The sequence below is a fragment of the Saccopteryx bilineata genome, chromosome 11, assembly GCF_036850765.1.
Source record: "Saccopteryx bilineata isolate mSacBil1 chromosome 11, mSacBil1_pri_phased_curated, whole genome shotgun sequence".
NCBI classification, from domain to species: Eukaryota; Metazoa; Chordata; class Mammalia; order Chiroptera; family Emballonuridae; genus Saccopteryx; species Saccopteryx bilineata.
The window spans coordinates 66,452,771-66,473,755 of NC_089500.1; the positions used below are offsets into that span (position 1 = coordinate 66,452,771).

The window sequence follows — 20,985 nt, forward strand, 5'->3', positions numbered from 1 at the left end:
CACCCCCAACACAGAATTATCCATCCCAAAATGTCAACACTACCAAAGCTGAAAAACCCAGCCCAAGAGAATGACAAGCATTGCAGAGATGATTTTGTGTAAATACAAAATCATAAAGATAACACAAAAATAAAGATAACAGTTTATGAAAACTACAAACTCTACTTCCTCCTTTAAGTCCTAGAAAATAGATTTTGAAGCTAAGTTTTTACGCATTCTCCCTGGGAAAAGGTAAGGAAAGGCATACACACTGTGAAAAGAAATGCTGAACAATCCTCATCAGCTTCCTTGGAAAGCTACCTTTTCCCTCACTCCCTACACCCCACAGCTAAACAGAATCACAGTTTTAGCCTATGAAACAAGTTAACTTTAGAAGGAGCTCACTAACACCTGTAAAGTGTGGTTGAACAAACATGTCAGACTGAAGTCACATATAAGAATCCACTAATTTTTAATTATCATGTAGAGCTGTTCTGCTTTTCCTTTGTTTCGTACCCTCCTCATCTCATCTTCCCACTTCCGTAAGATATTCTGATTTCATTCACAATCACTTAAGACCAGACACCTTTGTACAGCTTTGTTTGTGCACTAAGGCTGCAATTTTTTATCATCTGGTGAGACTTAAAAATGACTGAAACTCTGCCATTCCTCCCCTGGCCCCCATTCTGATTCAGTTGGTCTGAGTGGGACTCAGGGTGTTCTTAAAACCCCAATGGTATTCCAATGTGCAGCCAAGGTTGAGAGCCACGTCTTCTTAAACAGGCATATAATACAGTAAGTGCTTCACTATCCCAACTAGCGAGGCCTTATTTCTTTCATTCCCAGAAGACAGATAACTACAGAAGAGCACCTTTTTTACCTAACAAATAATCTTCAGGTATAGAAAATAAAGAAGAATACAACATGGCATTTTCTTAAGTGAATAGCAAATTCTAAAATGAAAATAAGTTGGAAAATAAGGATTAATGCTATACTTTTGCTTTAAAAACGACTCGGCATGTATATCTGTTTCTGTAAAACAACAAAAATTTTGGAATAAGATATTAAGAACCACTGTTTAGCAGGAAATTAACTTTGTGGCACATTTATTCACAAATTCTTTTTCCCCAAATATTACTTTTAAGGTTAAACAGACTTCATGAAAATGGCAGGTATAAAAAAAGACCTGTTTACAACTAGTTACCTCAATCACAGGAGTCTCGGCAATAGCGGTGAGAATGACTCTGCTTGCCAAGGCTTCTGCTTGGACTATTGTCTCAGCATCTGCTGTAAATGGCCAAGAAGCAACACTGAATATATATCTGAAAATCCCAGGATTGGACGGTATGAAAAGTACTTTTATGTCTTCTGCAGTATGAGGTCTTATGATGACTTTATTCTTGAAAACTAAACAGGGATATGCTAAAATATCCACCTTAAAAAAACAAAAAGAGACACATGGTTTCTTAAAAATTGGCTTCACATTGAAAATCAAGTAGAATCAACTAGTTTTTTAAGGTCCCTTTTCCTATTCACTTGAGCTACCAAATTTAGACATTTATTACCTCTCCAAAAAATCCAAGTCTTATAACTAATTATCTGTAAAATACAACCAAACTTATGAAGACAGGCTGAATTTATGGCCCCTAGACTATGTTAAACCAAACACAGCTATTGATACCCACACTATCCTTGAAAAGGATACACTTTACAGCCCTCCACATGGCCCCAGGACCTAATTCTGGTGTAATGCAGGATAGTCACTCATCTCTTTAATATTCCCCGTTAGGCTTCCAAGTCTAATTATGATTCACTCCAAACCGTCCCTTCTCAACATAATGGAGATCTTTTCTGCTCCCACTTGCAGAGACAACACTATTTCCTACATTTCCCTGAGAGAAGGCCTCCAGTCTCACCTGCTTCTACCCTCAACCCTCTCCTTCAAACACCTACCTTTCATCTAGCCTTAGGATATGAATGTAGCTGTCGCAAAATCAGGACGGTCTAGAACAGGAGCTGCTGTCCTTATTTCCTACCCTTCCTACTCCCTGACATTCAAATGGTCATTGCAATCATAAAAGCAGATTAGATTCTAGAACTGTAGCAGCTGTTATTGATCACATGAGACCATGATTATAAAAGGTAACGTTAAAACTGCATTTCCAGTTATCTCATAAGACCATGTAAGAATATAATCTGACAAATTAGTCAAAAAGACTACTTACTAAAATAGTGTAGGCCCCAAGATTAACTTGTTTTATTGATAAATGACAGTAACTTATAGTCAATCACATTTAACAAAACCAGAAATTCAAGAGCTTTCAGGGGGTTAAATAACAACACTAAAGGATATCCACATGATTTTATAAATAACTAACGGAGTATAATGATTAATAAATAAACAGTAACACGGGCAGAAAGATGAGAAGCAGATTCAGATTTCACCTCTTACACTAGAAGTACTACAACAAAAGAGGGACCAAAAACAATACCATTTGCCTGACCTGCAGTGGCGCAGGGGGTAAAAGTGTTGACCTGGAACCCTGAGGTCACTGGTTCAAAACCCCAGGCTTGCCTGGTCAAGGCATATATAGAAGTTGATGCTTTCTGCTCCTCCCCCTTCTCTCTCTCTCTAAAAAAATGAATAAATAAAATCTAAAAAAAAAATCCCATTTGATGATTCTGTGCATGGTGTAAGGGGAGGGACAGTATGAAAGGAAATACTACTTCCTAGTATGAAAGGAAGTACTACTTATGCAAAGGAGAAAGCCAGCACTAATCATAATGCAATTGCCTTGTCAAAGAGAAAGATAATAAAAGACTCACCTTGTCACCATTAATGCTAACACTGAGAACCTCGATGCTGACCTGCAGCCAGCGGGTAGTAGGATTCAGTACACTAAGGTAGGTTTGTGAAGCAATACCAACACAGCAAGCATGAGGAAACTTCAATTCCTCAGGTACTCTTACACACCCTGTGTAAAGATAGAGCAGAGTCAAAATTCCAAGTTATACCAAATACTTGATTAAATGCACAACTAGTTAAATTGCGATTTTTATAGAAGACTTCTTTATACCCAGAGCTATGGTGTAAAGCGCCCCAGATCTTTAGGCATCCTTGATACTATATAAGCCTCAGCAAAGGCTGGGCAACAATTTTTTCCTGCTGAATCCAGTCAAGGAATAAGAACAATTAAAACTGGTTAAACTCACAATTTATAGCTAATCAACACTTAGATATTACTACTAATCTCTTCCTTCTTTCTCCCACATATATAAGCCACTGCCTAATCTAATAAGAAATGACAGAGGCTCTAACTTGGATTTTTACCATGACCAGTCTTTTCTCTGTCCTTACGCAGTTACTCCAGAATTTCCTTGAAGACAGCACTCTAGAAGCTGCGTATCCTGGGTCAGAAAAAGCAGTGACCATCCACAAGAGCATCAGGGCGCAATTCATCTACTACAGACAGGAGTGCCAGGGTGTATCTCTCATTACCACAACAGTAACCCACCAAGACTTAAAAGCTGGATGGAGATTCACTCCTTCAGAAGAGACTCTAAACTGGACATTTGCCAGTTGAAAGAAAAGAAACACAAGTGCACAACACAACAGAGACAGGAAGACAAAGGTATTGGGAGTTTCCCCTGCATCAGTTTTCATGTTTTTCTAAGGCCACTTAAGGGACCTTTGCCCAGAAATATGTATAGTCTGTGTTCCAAAATCAGGACAAAGGAAAAAAATTAAAAGAAATTCAGGCCTATCATATCTCCTTGAAACAATCTCATTTGAGAAAACTCAGTTTTAAATTGTAGCAAGCAACAACAGGCGATAACAAAAAGCATCTCACCAAATCCTGACATCATTCCTGAATCCCATGGTTCAATTCCACAACTTGCGCCAACAGACCGCACAGGAAAAGCTTTTGCTGTAGTTAGAATATTCTGATGTCTGGTATTAGAATATGGGTTACAAAGGGAAGAGGCCCCCATCAATTCAGAGTTGATATTCTGTCCTAGACAAATATCCATGGCCACAGCATTCTGCACATGCTCTCCCGTGACAGCAGGGTAAGAACAGTTTCCTGCAAGCCCACAGACTGTGGTGGTACTACCAGCGTAACACTGCGGCAAAGCAACATTTCCAGTGGCAGGTAGTGTTCCCAAATACTGCTGGGCAAAGGGAGCTATGGTCAAAGACTGTTGAGTCAAGAGTCTAGGAACTGAGGCAGGCACGCTCTGCATCTCGGGAGCAGAGTCATATACTACAGAGCTGGGAACAGGAGCACACTGGTTTCCAGAGGCTGTCTGATGAGAAACCTGGCCACTCGATGCACTGTTGGTAGTTGATGTATCTTCAGAAGCTGCCGTCTCACTTTCGTTCACAGATGACTGCAGTGGCACAGAGAGGCGTAGCATGGCTGTCATACCTGGGTGCTTGAGCCCTGACTTGCTCAGATGAGCCAGGCTGATCTGGTCTAATTCACTGGAGTTTGTAGTCAAACCTTCCTCAGTGGTTTCTGAAAGTTCTCCACTTTTGGAAGAAAGAGCTGTACTAAATCTCAGGTTAGATTTTATATCTTCAGGTTTGCTACCAAGAGAAGTTGTGTCAGTCACTTTTTCTGAATCTGACTTTTTCTGGATAATATACGATAATGCTCCTTTGCCTTTACTTTGAAATAGACCTTTTTCTCTCAACTTTTCCACAGCCTGTTCCTCTGATAAAACTGGACTGGTTCGAATAATTGTGGTGCTCAACTCACTGATGATATCATTCTGAGTCTGACAAAAAAATGTTTAAAATTAATTCATAGATTATTATAAATTCAAATAATATAATAGAGATCTGGAAAAACATTGGTTTACACACAAAAACAGTTTTGCAATTGTAAAATGCAGGATTAAGTTAGAAAAATGTTGCATTCATCATTTTTTGGAAATAATTATGAGGAGTCTAAAGAGAAGGTATACACCAATTATATTTCTGAAAAAATTTACATAAAAGACAAGAGACAACTAATTCTGTAAAAATTTAGGGAATTTCCCCCTCTAAACTGTACAAGAAAAATCTAAGTAAATCAATAAAAAGGAAATGAGGGGTAGGATGAGAAAGCTTTAAAGTGACATCAACATGAGGTTAGGAACCAAAGCACACCCGGCTCAAGGGCTCTTCCACTTGATTATTTGTCCATATTCCTATAAGGTTTAAAAATGCTAATTTTGGCCCTGGCCGGTTAGCTGGTAGAGTGTCAGATGGCATGTGGAACTCCTTGGTTTGATTCCCAGTCAGGGCACACAGGGAAGCAATCACCCATTTCTCCTCCCTGTCCTCCCGCCTTCTCTCTTCTCTTCCCACAGCCATGGCTCGAATGGTTTGAGCGAGTTGGCCCTGGGCACTGAGGATGGCTCCATGGCCTCCCCTTAAGCACTATAGCTTGGCTGCTCAGCAAGAGCCCCAGATGGACAGAACATCGCCGGGTATGGGGCTTGCCGAGTGAGTCCCGGTTAGGGCATACGTGAGAGTCTGGCTCTTTGTCTCTGTGCCTCTCACTTCATAAAAATAAAAAATAAAATAAAAAGAAAGAAAACGCTAATTTTTTTTAAGTGAGAGGAGAGGAGATAGAGAGACAAGACTCCTGCATTCACCCTGACCAGGATCCACTTAGCAACCGAAGTCTGGGGCTGACACTTGAACCAATTGAGCCACTGGCTGCATGAAGGGAAGAGAGGAGGAGGAGAGGGAAGAGGAGAGAAGCAGATGGTTGCTTCTCATATGTGCTCTGACTGGGGATTGAATCCAGGATTTCCATATGCTGGGCCAACGCTTCCACTGAGCCAACCAGCAAGGGTCAAAACGCTAATTTTTATGAGCACCAAAGTCTTTTCCAATATCTATTCTAAACCATTGTGGGTTTGTTTTCTTAAGTATGAAGTAATAGACATAGTCAATGTTCACACAGTCATTTCTTCATAATATATCACCTTAGGGGTGACATCTGTAAACATTACACACAAATTAAGATGCACTTAACCCTCACTGATTATTTTTGATATTTGGTTTGAAAATTTATTCTGGACCAAAGCTTTAGAAACACAGACATTGAGAAACAAATTATTTGCCAATTATCCATCCATCCACTCATCAGTCTGTAAAAATAACAAGAACCAATATGTATTCGGTAGTAAATTCTTTCTTTTTTTTTTTTTTTTTTTTTTTTTTATACAAAGACAGAGGGAGTCAGAGAGAGGGATAGATAGGGACAGACAGACAGGAACGGAGAGAGATAAGAAGTATCAATCATCAGTTTTTCATTGAGACACCTTAGTTGTTCATTGATTGCTTTCTCATATGTGCCTTGACCTTGGGGCTACAGCAGACCAAGTAACCCCTTGCTCAAGCCAGCAACGTTGGGTCCAGGCTGGTGAGCTTTGCTCAAACCAGATGAGCCCGCGCTCAAGCTGGCAACCTCGGGGTCTTGAACCTGAGTCCTCTGCATCCCAGTCCAATGCTCTAGCCACTGTGCCACCGCCTGGTTAGGCAGTAGTAAATTCTTGATGCCAAGCCCTGTCACAACATCCCTGTCCCTGCTTACATATGAAGAACAGGCTTGGGGAGAGTGTATCCATCTGACAGTAGCAGAGAAGAGGCCACCTGACTCCCTAATTCAGCTCTTAACCACTATGCTAAGAACAGAGACACAAAATCTAAAAGCATCTAAAAAACAGCTTTCAATGAAATGGTGTACTGGCTTGTCCAACATGATGTCATATTTAGTGGATATATTTATCAATAGCTTGGTGGAAGAGGCCTGTATGTATTGCAAACTCACAACAGTCATATCAGCTCATAAAAGTGCTGAATACTGTCACATTCACAAAACACATGCTGACACGTAAATCTCTCAGGTCCGCTTCTCTTCCATCCTCACAGTCACTACCTTAATTCGAACCTGCACTGTCTCTCACCTGACTGACTATAGCAGCCTTGTGTCAGTCCTCCTGGTTCTCATCTTTCCCCTATCAATGCCTCCTCCAAAATGCTACTGCAATGAGCTTTGAAAACATCAACACAGATCCTGTCAGTGTTCTGCTTAAGAACCTTCAAACTCACAAATTTCACATCTAAGACTCCTCTTGGTTTGGCCTCTTCTCTTTTTCCCAAGTACATGACTCACTGCAGCCATTCCAAACTTCTTGGGAGTCCCTAAAATGCAGTCTATTTACAATTCCATGCCTTTCCCATTGGTTTGTCTGCTTCTTTCCTAATTCCAAGCAGTTCTGAAAAATATGGCTTTAATACATTACTAGTCCTCCCACTGATACCCTAATCTTATTGTTAGTTACCTACTTCTGCATATCATAGCATAGGTCTATCACAGTGCATTTCGTTACACAGTACTGTCCTGCACATGTCCTCTATCAGACTGAGAGCTTTTTTTTTTGTTTATATCCAAAGTGAGAAGTGGTGGGGAGGCAGACAGACAAACTACTGCATGCACAAAACCGGGATCCATCTGGCAAGCCCACCAGGGGGTGATGCTCAGTCCCTCTGCGCATTGCTTCGCTACAATAGAAACCATTCTAGCACCTGAGGCAAAGGCCATGGAGCGATTCTAAGCTCTCGGGCCAACTTTGCTCCCATAGAGCCTTGGCTGCGGGAAGGGAAGAGAGAGAGAGGGAGAAAGAAGAGGGAGAACAGTGGAGAAACAGATGGGTGTTTCTCCTGTCTGCCCTGACCGGGAATCGAACCTGGGATTTCCACAAGCCGGGCTGACACTCTACCGCTGAGCCAACTGGCCAGGGCTAGACTAAGAACTTTTTGAGGGCAGATACTAAAATATTTGTACCTCTAGCCTGACCTGTGGTGGCGCAGTGGATAAAGCGTCGAACTGGAAATGCTGAGGTCGCCGGTTTGAAACCCTGGGCTTGCCTGGTCGAGGCACATATGGGAGTTGATGCTTCCAGCTCCTCCCCACCTTCTCTCTCTGTCTCTCATCTCTCTCTCTCTGTCTCTCCCTCTCCTCTCTAAAAAAATGAATAAATAAAAAAATAAAATCTTAAAATATTTGTACCTCTAGTGCCTACCCAGTATGAGCAGCTGTTTAAATCTTCTCTCTCTGCACCTCCTCCCTCCATCTCTTCCTTCCATGCTATCCACCCTCCCCTTTTCAAGATAAAATGGCAACGTTAAGTATATAGGCCAGAACTTCAGTCTGAGCCCTACATGAGTAACACTTTAGACCCAGAAGCCTTACTAAAGAAACAATAACAGCGCTTCCCACCTTGTGGCCCTCAAGGCCATGATCTGAGGCCATGGTGGGACAGGTGCTCTCTTGCTCAGAAACGTAAGTCAGCCTGCTCAAACTAGCCTGTGGACATATCAGCTGAGACAACTCACTCTCACCGGGGGGCTTCTGATGATGAGCTGCCGGGCCAAAAGGTTCTAAAGCACACCTGAAAGAGAGAACACCTTGTGATTGCAGTTGTCCATTCTGTAGGAAAAGCCAATCCTGCTTTACTTACCATCTTGTTAATCTAGTCTCTGCTCCAGCGGCAATGTATAGGAGGCGGCAAAAGTAGCTTTATAGTTGTGAGTACACAAAACAGTTTATTCTTGTATTGAAATATATTCATTTCTGTAATATTTGTATTACATCTATAAACCTAATTTTGACCACCCTTATATAATAACTCAACTAGATTCACTTCCTTTACCCTTCATCACCTAAAATTGTAAATTATGTATATATATGTATGTATGTGTGTGTGTGTGTGTGTGTGTGTATATATATATATATATATAATATCTTATAAACATCTTTCTTAGCCAGAGGATAGTATTATTAGGCAGCATGGCTTAAGAGTTTCATTGTGTGTTTGTCATAATTTCTATTGCCTAGTTGCTCTTTTAGCAAAATCTTTATAACTAGGGTTTTTTTTCCTTACGATAAATTTGCAGGTATAGAATGTCTGAGTCAAAGGGATTTTTATATGCATTGCTGAATTGCTCAGCCAAATGTACCGCTTTATATTCCTCTCAGTAGGTTAAGACTTTCTATTCCCTTGCAGTTATCTACATGATTATTTTTTGTAATCTTTGCTCTTTGAAGGCAGAAATTTTTAATGATCTGCTCTTCATTGCTCTATATCAGGTATTCAGTAAATTTTTACTGAATGAATAATTGTCATGTGACTATATGAATTTTTTTTTAATTCATTTTAGGGGGGGAGAGAGAGAGAGAGAAAGAGAGAAATAGAGGGAGAAGGAGGAGGAGCAGGAAGCATCAACTCCCATATGTGCCTTGAACAGGCAAGCCAGGGTTTTGAACCGGCAACCTCAGTGTTTCCACGTTGACGCTTTATCCACTGCGTCACCACAGGTCAGGCTGTATATGAAATTTATTAATGAAAATGCTATGATATAACAATTTTCTTTTGCAGTAGCTAACAAATAATTCATTCAGTAAAAATATATATACAAGGCCAGCCCAGTTTGATTCAAAGAGAGGGGAAACAAAATGCAATTCCTGAGAGGTGCCTAAGTCACACTAAATAAGATATATTGTCCCAGTAGCCATCTTTTTATTTATTCGTTTTTTAGAGAGGAGAGAGAGAAAGGGAAAGAGAGACAGAGAGAGAAGGTGGGGAGGAGCTGGAAGCATCAACTCCCATATGAGCCTTGACCAGGCAAGCCCAGGGTTTCGAACCGGCGACCTCAGCATTTCCAGTTCGACGCTTTATCCACTGCGCCACCACAGGTCAGGCTCAGTAGCCATCTTTGAAAACAGTGTTGCACCCACTGAACAGCCTTTAATTTGACTAAAATGACCCCATCATTTTTTGCAAAGTTCAGACTACTCAGTTGTGCAGTGGACACAGAGAGAATCCTATTTTGAATTTAGATTTAGAAAAAGCTCTGAATCAAGACACTATTGACAAGATGATACTAATTGGTGAATTTCTAACCAATGGAGACAAAATATTAACCAAACTGTTTCAGGTCTATTTTAGCCACTGCATGGTATGGGACTTTTGTTTATTTCAAAATTTTTAATTTTATTGTATCTATTGCCCCTTATGTGCCTTACAGACAAGATAACCTGAAGTTTCCTATATGCACATACATACATGCACACGTATTTATACAGATGCCATGGCATGGCATGAAAAACATTCTGGGTTACTAGTAATGTGTTGTATTATTACTCTGGCTCCTTTAATTGAAAAGAACAAATGCACTCAGGTTACATAACCACAAGTATTGAGAAGTGAACTGTAAGAACATATAGAAAGAAAAGGAGAGAAATTTCAGTTGAGACATCAGATTTCAAAGGAATCTGAAAATTGCAAGTGCTGACCACAGAGAGACTCTAAGGTAGTTCTGAAATTAGAAACTCTAAATCAGCTTGGTGACACTTTGGAAATGAGCTAGAAGATGGAAAACCAGCGAGCAGGGATGCTAATGAGCAGCAAAACTTATCAGATAAAGGCCCTGGCCGGTTAGCTCAGTGGTAGAGCGTCAGCCTGGCGTGCGGGAGTCCCGGATTTGATTCCCAACCAGGGCACACAGGAGAGGCGCCCATCTGCTTCTCCACCCCTCCCCCTCTCCTTCCTCTCTGTGTCTCTCTTCCCCTCCCGCAGCCGAGGCTCCACTGGAGCAAAGTTTGCCGGGGCGCTGAGGATGGCTCTGTGGCCTCTGCCTCAGGCTCTAGAATGGCTCTGATTGCAGCAGAGCAACGCCCCATATGGGCAGAGCATAGCCCCCTGGTGGGCATGCCAGGTGGATCTCAGTCGGGCGCATGCGGGAGTCTGTCTGACTGCCTCCCCATTTCCAACCTCAGAAAAATACAAAAAAAAACCCCACAAAACTTATCAGATAAAGTATACTCACTAAAAATAATGTTGCCATTAACAGATAAAAATTCTGACCAATATTTCACCATGAATATAAAAAAAAACAATAAAATATGAGCTGGTAGAAAACAGAATCAAATCCTTTTAACACAATAAAAAGTACAAGGATTGCCTGACCAGGCAGTGGCGCAGTGGATGGAACATTGAACTGGGACGCAGAGGACCCAGGTTCGAGATCCCGAGGTTGCCAGCTTGAGCTCAAGGTCGCTGGCTTGAGCAAGGGGTCACTCAGTCTGCTGTAGCCCTCCCCCCCATCAAGGCACATAAGAGAAAGCAACCAATAAACAACTAAGGTGCCACAACGAACTGATGCTTCTCATTTCCCTCCCATCCTGTCTGTCAGTCCCATATCTGTCCCTCTCTCTGTCTCTGTCACACACACAAAAAAAAGTGGAAAGGGAAAAAGGAAAGAACATGAAAGTAAGTTCATTAATTGTCTCATTGGTAATAAATGGTATGGGTTGAGATGTATTCCCCCCAAAAGATATGTTGAAGTCCAAATCCCCAGTGCCCCAGAATGTGACTTTATTTGGAAGTAGGGTCATTGCATATTTAATTAGTTAAGATGAGGTCATAATAGAGTAGGCTGGGCCCTTAGCCCAGTATGAATGATTTCCTTATAAGATGAAAGAAATTTGGACACTAGCAAGACAGGTATGTGATTACAGAGGCAATGGTTAGAGTGATGCTTTACAAGCCAATAAAAACCTAAGGCTATCATAAGCTCAAAGAGGTGAGTAAGGATCCTCCCCTAAACCCTTCAAAGAGAACTTGATCCTAGACACCTAGCCTACACATACAACAATAAATTTGTCATTTTAAACCACCCAGATTTTTTGTACTTAACTATGGCAGCCACTGGCAAACTAATACAGTCGGGAATCAAAGAATATCACTTAAAAGCTAGCAAAGCAAGCCTTCGAAATAGAAGTATCTTTATTAACCATACAAAGATAAACATTAGATAATTTTATAGGCAAATACTAGTAGAGAGGAAGGAGAAAACCTACTGGATGAGAAAGTATAACGATCTTCAAATTTGGTTAGGATAGATGACTTCTAATGTCCTTTAAAATATGAAATAAACTTATTTAAGAAGTAGTTGTATATATGAAAAACTTTCAAAATGAGGCATCTAGGAGCTATTGAAACAGGAAAGAATTAAGCTCCTCACACTTAACTCGGGATTACTCCATACCATTTCAGAGGAACATGCAAAACTTCAATGGGAACTGGGAAAAACAACTGGTAACTGAAATAAAATATAATTTCAATTTTTCAAAATATTAAATAAACATTTTTCATAATTTCACTGTTTAGGTAAATTTTTGTTTATTAAAAATATTTCAGTATAGCCTGACCTGTGGTGGCGCAGTGGATAAAGCGTCAACCTGGAAATGCTGAGGTCGCCAGTTCGAAACCCTGGGCTTGTCTGGTCAAGGCACATATGGGAGTTGATGCTTCCAGCTCCTCCCCTGCTTCTCTCTCTCTGTCTCTCCTCTCTCTCTCTCCCTCTGTCTCTCCCTCTCCTCTCCAAAATAAATTAAAAAAAAAAAAAGTAAAAAAAAAAAAATATTTCAGTATAGAAACAAAAGAGCCTTTAAAAAGAACAAAAAATTCATAAATACTTTTTATTTTTCTGGAGTGAGAAGTGGGGAGGCAGACAGACAGACTCCCACATGCACCCAACTGGGATCCACCTGGCAAGCCCACTAGGGGGTGATCATCCGCCCATCTGGGAGTTGCTCTGTTGCAACCTGAGCCATTCTAGCACCTGAGGAGGAGGCCACAGATCCATATTCAGTGCCTGGGGCCAACTTTTGCTCCAATGAAGCCTTGGCTGCAGGAGGGGAAGAGAGAGATAGAAAGAAGAGGGGGAAGGCTGGGGAATCAGATGGGAGCTTCTCCTGTGTGCCCTGGCTGGAATCGAACCTGGTACTTCCACACACTGGGCTGACGCTCTACCACCAAGCCAACCGGCCAGGACCTAAACTTTTTTTCTTTAAGTGAGAGGAAGGAAGACAGAGAGACAGACTCCAGCATGCACCCTGATGAGGATCCACCTGGCAAGCCCCCTATTGGCAATGCTCTGACCATCTGGGGCCATGCTCATCAACTGAGCTATTTTTAGCAGCTGAGGCAGAGGCTCCAATGAGCCATCCTCACCACCCAGGGTCAATTTGCTCTAATCAATTAAGCCATGGCAGCAGGAGAAGAAGGGGAAAAGAGAGAGGTGGAGGGGGAAGGAGCGGTGGAGAAGCAGATGGTCGCTTCTCCTGTGTGTCCTGACCGGGAATTGAACCTAGGACTTCTACATGCTGGGCAGACACTCTACCATTGAGCCAACTGGCCAGGCCCAATTAACTTTCTATATGGCAGAAAATACAATAAAAAACTTTTAAAAACTAAGAACTTTTAAAAACTTATATCACAAGTAAAAATTTGTTCTCGCCTAGTACTTCACGCACTCCTAGAAATGGACATAGAAAGACTAACAGTCCATGAGAAAAACAGGCAACAAACATGATAACTATTATATAGGAAAAATATATAAATATAAAAGAGATGCTTGTCTGACCAGGCAGTGGCACACTGGATAGAGCATTGGACTGAGACACGGAGGACCCAGGTTCAAAACTCTGAGGTCGCTGGCTTGAGCACAGGGCCAATGGCTTGAGCATGGGATCATTAACATGACCCCATGGTCATTGGCTTGAGCCCAAAGGTTGCTGGTTTGAGCAAGGGGTCACTTGCTCTGCTATACTCCCCCCCCCCCCCCGTCAAGGCACATCTGAGAAAGTAATAATAAACAACTAAGAAGCTGCAATGAAGAATTGAGATGAGCCTGACCAGGTGGTGGCGCAGTGGATACAGCGTCGGACTGGGATGCGGAAGATCCAAGTTCGAGACCCCGAGGTTGCCAGCTTAAGCGCGGGCTCATCTGGTTTGAGCAAAAGCTCACCGGCTTGAGCCCAAGGCTGCTGGCTCGAGCAAGGGGTTACTCAGTCTGCTTAAGGCCCGCAGTCAAGGCACATATGAGAAAGCAATCAATGAACAACTAAGGTGTTGCAACGCGCAACGAAAAACTAATGATTGATGCTTCTCATCTCTCTGATCCTGTCTGTCTGTCCCTGTCTATCCCTCTCTCTGAGTCTCTCTCTCTGTCTCTAAAAAAAAAAAAAAAAAAATTTAAAAAAAAAAAAAAAAAAAAAAGAATTGAGATGAGATGCTTCTCATCTCTCCCTTTCTGTCTGTCTCTATCTGTCCCTCTCTCTGACTCTCTCTGTCAAAAAAAAATGCTTATCACACATAAAAATTATGAATTAAAGTTATATTGAAATACTACTTATTTTCACCTATCAGATTTTCTTTTTTTTTTTTCTTTTGTATTTTTCTGAAGTTGGAAACGGGGAGGCAGTCAGACAGACTCCCGCATGTGCCCGACCGGGATCCACCCAGCACGCCCACCAGGGGGCGATGCTCTGCCCATCTGGGGCGTCGCTCTGTTGCAACCAGAGCCATTCTAGCGCCTGAGGCAGAGGACACAGAGCCATCCTCAGCGCCCGCGCCAACTTTGCTCCAATAGAGCCTTGGCTGCGGGAGGGGAATAGAGAGACAGAGAGGAAGGAGAGGGGGAGGGGTGGAGAAGCAGATGGACGCTTCTCCTGTGTGCCCTGGCTGAGAATCGAACCTGGGATTCCTGCACGCCACGCTGATGCTCTACCAATGAGCCAACCAGCCAGGGCCACCTATCAGATTTTCAACAATCAAAAAACTTGATAAAGCCCTGGCCGGTTGGCTCAGCGGTAGAGCGTCGGCCTAGCGTGCGGAGGACCCGGGTTCGATTCCCGGCCAGGGCACACAGGAGAAGCGCCCATTTGCTTCTCCACCCCTCCGCCGCGCTTTCCTCTCTGTCTTTCTCTTCCCCTCCCGCAGCCAAGGCTCCATTGGAGCAAAGATGGCTCGGGCGCTGGGGATGGCTCTGTGGCCTCTGCCTCAGGCGCTAGAGTGGCTCTGGTCGCCAACATGGCGACGCCCCAGAGGGGCAGAGCATCGCCCCCTGGTGGGCAGAGCGTCGCCCCATGGTGGGCAGAGCGTCGCCCCATGGTGGGCGTGCCGGGTGGATCCCGGTCGGGCGCATGCGGGAGTCTGTCTGACTGTCTCTCCCTGTTTCCAGCTTCAGAAAAAATGGAAAAAAAAAAAAAAAAAAAAACTTGATAAATAATCTGTTAGTAAGGCTATGGTAAAACAGACCCTCTATTGGAAACTTAATTTAATGCAATCTCTATTAGGGGTTCTACTAATTTAAATATGAACACAAATGTACATATACTCACTGACCCAACAAACATTTCCAGAAATTTATCCTCTTGATATATTTTCACATGTCCAAAATGACTAGAATACAGATAAGGCTGTAATAAATAACTGTGTATAGCAAAAATTAAGTGTGTGAAGGACCTTAAGTCAAGCATAAAAGGGGAAGATAAAATATGTATATATTCATATTTGCTTATAAATATATAAAGAAACCCCAAAAGAATACCTAAGAAACTAACAGCAGTCCTCTCGTGAGGGGACTAGGGACCTAAGCAAATGAGAACAGCATAATGGAAGGAAGAATGCCCACACGCATATGTGTACCCATGGATACACATGTAATACATTTGATAAAGCAATGCATTTACAATGTTCAAAAATTATATACACATACACACAGACATATTCCTATATATGTGCCTAATTTTTGAATGATGTTTACTTACCGCTTTTTCAAAAAATTAAATTTTAAAATGTTCTTATAACTTAAAGGTTATCTAAAATCTGTGACATAAAATTCTTATTCTCTCTTTATGTTTACTATTATTATTATTTTTTTTTGTATTTTTCCGAAGTTAGAAGCAGGGATGCAGTCAGACAGACTCCCACATGTGCCCAACCAGGACCCACCAGGCATGCCCACCAGGGGGCAATTCTGTGCCCATCTGGGGCATTGCTCCTTTGAGGCCTAAGCTATTCTAGCACCTGAGGTAGAGGCCATGGAGTGGTTCTCAGTGCCTATGGCCAACTTTGCTCCAATAGAGCCCTGGCTGTGGGAAAAGAAGAGAGAGAGAGAGAAGGAGAGGAGGAAGGGTGGAGAAGCAGATGGGTGCTTCTCCTGTGTGCCCTGACCGGGAATCAAACCCAGGACTTCCACACACCGGGCTGATGCTCTACCGCTTAGCCAACTGGCCAAGGCCTCTTATTCTCTCTTTAAAAAGCATTTACCAATCTTACTGGTATGAAATATGCAAATATTATGTTAGACTAAAAATCCAAAATTACGTTATTTAAAATGCTGATAAGAAAACAATGAGACTGACACTCTCATCACACGGAGAAAGTAAGGGAGCAAGTCTTTAAGAACTCTTCTAGAAATCATTTGCTAATAGGAGAGCCTTCAAATATTCCCAACCTGGTAATTTCACTTCTAGATTATCTATCCTAAGGAAATCAGTCAAAAACACAGAAAAAAAAAATGAGCAAATTAATTCATCTCAACATCACTAAAATGGCAGAAACAGTATAGTAAGTCTTCACCTGCATCCATCAGAGGCATGTAAATAACTGCAGGTTCATTACACAATCTGTAACATTACTAATTTTCTTTTAAAAACAGGGCATTATTATAGTAAGTAAAAAAAAATAAGAGGATAAAAATCTGCACAAAAAAATGGCTTGAATGAAATTAATAAAATATGTATAATGGTTACGTTGCAATGAACCTATAATTTTCTTACGTACACTTTTTTCCAACCTTCTTGTACTAAGCATGTATTTTTAATACTAAAAAACTGGTAAGCACTTACCCTGACAAACTTGTTCCAGAAATTTCACTAGGAGAAGAATGACTCAGCGGAGAAGTTGAAGGTCTGAAGCTGTCCTGGTCATCTTCTGAAATATGTCCATCAAGCTCAGAAGGATTTTTCAAATCTATCAAAAAGGTGTGATTTCTAATGAGAACAGGAAGAAAAAAAAAACACTCTGCATAATTTTGTGAATGTTAATTATTCTAATACTTACCAACATTTTCAGGTGACATTAAGAAATGTTTTCCAAATGTCACATGCTTTTCACTGCTACTTGTTTCACTAACATACTCATTTTGCCTCTGATTTTCTCTACTATTTTGCATTTCCTCACACTCTTCTGACAGCCAAAGGGATGCTATCCTGGGGCTCTTTCCTAATGAATAACTATTAGATGTTGGAATGGATACTGAGGTAATTTTTTCCCTGTTACTAGTATCTGGTAATTTGTTAGTGGAACATGTCTTCACATCAACTAGTGCACTCTCGCTCTCTCTTACATTTGTAAGAACTGAATGTGAAGATGTTCTAAATGGTTCTGGGTTTTTGCTCTCTCCATTTTCACCATAAAAAACAGCTGCTGTATCCTCTTCTGGTTCCCTTACACTTGGGCTAGTAGCACCTAAGTCTGCTGTGTGGGTGTCTTGTGCAGTCCGTTCTCTTGGCAAAGATAAATCCCAAACAGCAGACACACCAGGTCCTGAAATGTTTTCCAGTCCACCTTCGCATCTACTAACTTCTGTTTTTTTAAGGTATTTCTCCATATCAAATGCATTGGATCCAGTGCTTTTTTCTAAATCATTAGCTAAGAAACGAAACACAATGGGAGAGTCATTTTGTTTACCATCTTCCTGAAGGGTCTTCTCTCTGGTTTTATTTGAAAGTGCCTTGATCATGGCAGCAAGTTGGGAAGGATCAGTACTCACTGATGCATTTGCAATAGCGGAAGCAATGGTGCTTATCCTAAGCACAGAATCGCCACCATCAGGTAGCTTGCTTTTGTATCTTTGGGGTTTGCGCTTCATGAAGAAGGTGTCCTAGAAATGAGAAAATTTACATCAGATAAATTTACCTCATGTCCATAGATGGGTACATATTAGTTTGATCTTTATTCATATATGCTACACAAGATTTAAGAGAAGCAAGAAATTAATAGTATAACAATAATTAAATATCCTAAAGAAATAAAATAGCTGTTATCAACTTGAATTGTTGAGTACTGGGTTACTTATATAATCAGATTATCAATTGTTAAAAAGTAATATTCAAGGGTAAAAGAGATGCACAAACTGAATCAGATGATAATTTGAAACCAAAACATCAAAATAATAAGATTGAGAAGCCACTGTGCCATTGTGACTGCCAAGTATAGTTCTCAGTAATTTCATTAAATTGTTAGATTTATAGGCAAGACATATATAGGAATCACAGGTAACAAACTAAATGGAACCAAAGTAAACTTATATAATGTTCAAAAATGCAAGTTAAGACTTCTGCCTTCAGCCTGAACAGGCAGTGGTGCAGTGGATAGAGCGTCGGACTGGGATGCAGAAGACCCAGTTTCGAAACCCCGAGGTCACCAACTTGAGCACAGGCTCATCTGGTTTGAGCAAAGCTCGCCAGCTTGGACCCAAGGGTGCTGGCTCGAGCAAGCGGTTACTCGGTCTGCTGAAGGCCCATGGTCAAGGCACATATCAGCAATCAATGAACAACTAAGGTGTTGCAACGAAAAACTGATGATTGATGCTTCTCATCTCTCCCCGTTCCTGTCTGTCTGTCCCTATTTATCCCTCTCTCTGACTCTTTGTCTCTATAAATAAAAAAATAAAATTTTAAAAAAAGACTTCTGCCCTGGCCGGTTGGCTCAGTGGTAGAGTGTCAGCCTGGCGTGCGGAAGTCCCGGGTTCGATTCCCGGCCAGGGCACACAGGAGAGGCGCCCATCTGCCTCCCCACCCCTCCCCCTCTCTTCCTCTCTGTCTTTCTCTTCCCCTCCCACAGCCAAGGCTCCATTGGAGCAAAAGATGGCCCGGGCACTGGGGATGGCTCCTTGGCCTCTGCCCCAGGCACTAGAATGGCTCTGGTCGCAACAGAGCGACACCCCAGATGGGCAGAGCATCACCCCCTGGTGGGTGGGCTGGGTGGATCCTGGTTGGGCACAAGCAGGAGTCTGTCTGACTGCCTCCCCGTTTCCAAATTCAGAAAAAAAAAAAGGACTTCTGCCTCCAGTAATAGCAGACGAAGTAATATAAACCAATTCTTGCTAAGAGCAATTAGAACTGCAGAGCATATCCAAAGACATCCCTTAAAAGGCACTGGAGAGCTTAAAAAATGAATAAAAAACTATGAGACTGAAACTCAAGAGAAGAGGTGAACCCCATCAATGGAGATGCTTTTCCCTAGGGGATCTGCTGCTCCAAGAAGAGGCAGCTGATTAAACTTCCAGAAGCTAAGCAAAGCTATTCTCATGGGAGTTAGGGTATAAAATCTCAGTTCACAATCCGCCAATTATGGCAAGTGGTGGCCCTGGTAAACATCATACTTTAGGACGAGACCACAAAGGGCTACCCTAGGATTAAAGGTTAACCAAAATTAGACTGGCCCTCCTAAGAAATGAGATTCAGCTCTAATCAACTCAATCTCAGAAAACTGGATTGAAGTGATCTGACAATGATAGTTCTTTACTTCCATTTAGAAGCAAACATAAATACTGTCTGGAAGATACTATCTCCCATGACCTCCAATTATTTCATCAACTTTTCCTGTAAAAGTTGCCCCTCAATCAATGAAGGACACATGATGTTGCAAAATAATGTGGCCCAAATTCAAGAGAAACAGACCTGTGGGGAATCCAGAAAATAGTCATCAGAATCCAAAACACATCTACACCTAAAATAAACATCTAAGACATAAAATCTAAAACATAATTAAGGAAGTAAAAGACAACACTGAGATTCTAGTGGAGGACTAGAAATTATAAAGACATAACTAAATATAAATTCTTTAATTGAAAAACTCCGGGCCTGACTTGTGGTGGCGCAGTGGATAAAGCCCTCGATTTGGAACGCTGAGGTTACCAGTTCGAAACCCTGGGCTTGCCTGGTCAAGGCACATATGGGAGTTGATGCTTCTGTTCTTCTCTCTCTCTCTCTCTCTTTCTCGTCTCTAAAATGAATAAAGTCTTTGAAGAAAAAAAAATACTGTAACAAATTAAGAAATCAATAGATAGGCTTAACAGTGAACTGGACACAACTGAAAGAGACTTGAAAGAGAAATCTGAAGAAAATATCCAGAATGAACCATGAAAGAGAAAGTTAATGGAATATGCACAAAAGAACAAAAAGATAGTGATAGAAAAAAGAAATACTCTGAGGAAGTTCAACCAAGTTGTAACTGAACTCACAAATGGAACAACAGTTGTATTTAAAAGAGATAGTGCCAGAGAATTTTCTGAAATTTATGAAAGTCAACAACACAAGAGTTAAGAAGGCCTATGAATCCTAAGCAGGATAAAACAAAGCATATCTAAGCACACTGTAGTAAAACAGACAGAAAACAAAGAGAAACATTTTAATAGTCAGAGGTAAGATATATTACTTTAATGAAGTTAACAATATCAACAGCAAACTTTTAAAGTGAAATGATATAAAATAATATATTCAAATTGCTCAAGTTGCTTCTCACCTGAAAGTCTATACTAAAGAATATACATCAAAAATGAAGGTGAAATAAAGATATTTTTAGAGCAACAAAAATAGAATCATCAGCAGCAGACCCTTACTAAAAGAAATTATAAGAGCATTATGTAGCAAAAGAAAAATCTCAGATGGAAAGTCAGAAAGGCACAGTGGTTGTAATAAATGTAATTACCATCATCATCAAAATGGTTTATGAGGCTCATAAAATATAAAATAACAGTAGTTTATAATACTAGAAGAGAGTAAAAATAAATGCTTTCTGATCTCTGTAATGTCAAGAAAGAGGTAAAAAAAATAAAAAAAAACCCACCCCAATTTTTATTGAATATTAATTAAGTCAAGAAAACAAGTTGAGCCTGACCAGGTGGTGGCACAGTGGATAGAGCGTCAGACTGGGATGCAGAAGGACCCGGGTTCGAGACCTCGAGGTTACCAGCTTGAGCGCAGGCTCATGTGGCTTGAGCAAAAAAAAAAAGCTCACCAGCTTGGACCCAAGGTCGCTGGCTCCAGCAAGGGGTTACTCAGTCTGCTGAAGGCCCGCGGTCAA

At 41.3% G+C, this 20,985-nt stretch overlaps 1 protein-coding gene across 5 annotated transcripts in view; it reads right to left on the reverse strand.

Annotated features, from left to right (window-relative positions):
* The window catches only part of CEP192 (centrosomal protein 192), a 161,769-nt gene that overhangs the window by 65,600 nt on the left and 75,184 nt on the right, over positions 1-20,985 (reverse strand). For all 5 annotated transcript variants that reach the window (XM_066246799.1, XM_066246797.1, XM_066246800.1 and 2 more), the window contains 6 exons: positions 16,957-17,779; positions 16,743-16,866; positions 8,262-8,433; positions 3,831-4,761; positions 2,806-2,954; positions 1,184-1,414 (listed from right to left, as the gene is read on the reverse strand). In XM_066246799.1, coding sequence (XP_066102896.1) covers positions 1,184-1,414; positions 2,806-2,954; positions 3,831-4,761; positions 8,262-8,433; positions 16,743-16,866; positions 16,957-17,779 — 2,430 coding nt within the window. The remainder of the gene's footprint in view (positions 1-1,183; positions 1,415-2,805; positions 2,955-3,830; positions 4,762-8,261; positions 8,434-16,742; positions 16,867-16,956; positions 17,780-20,985) is intronic.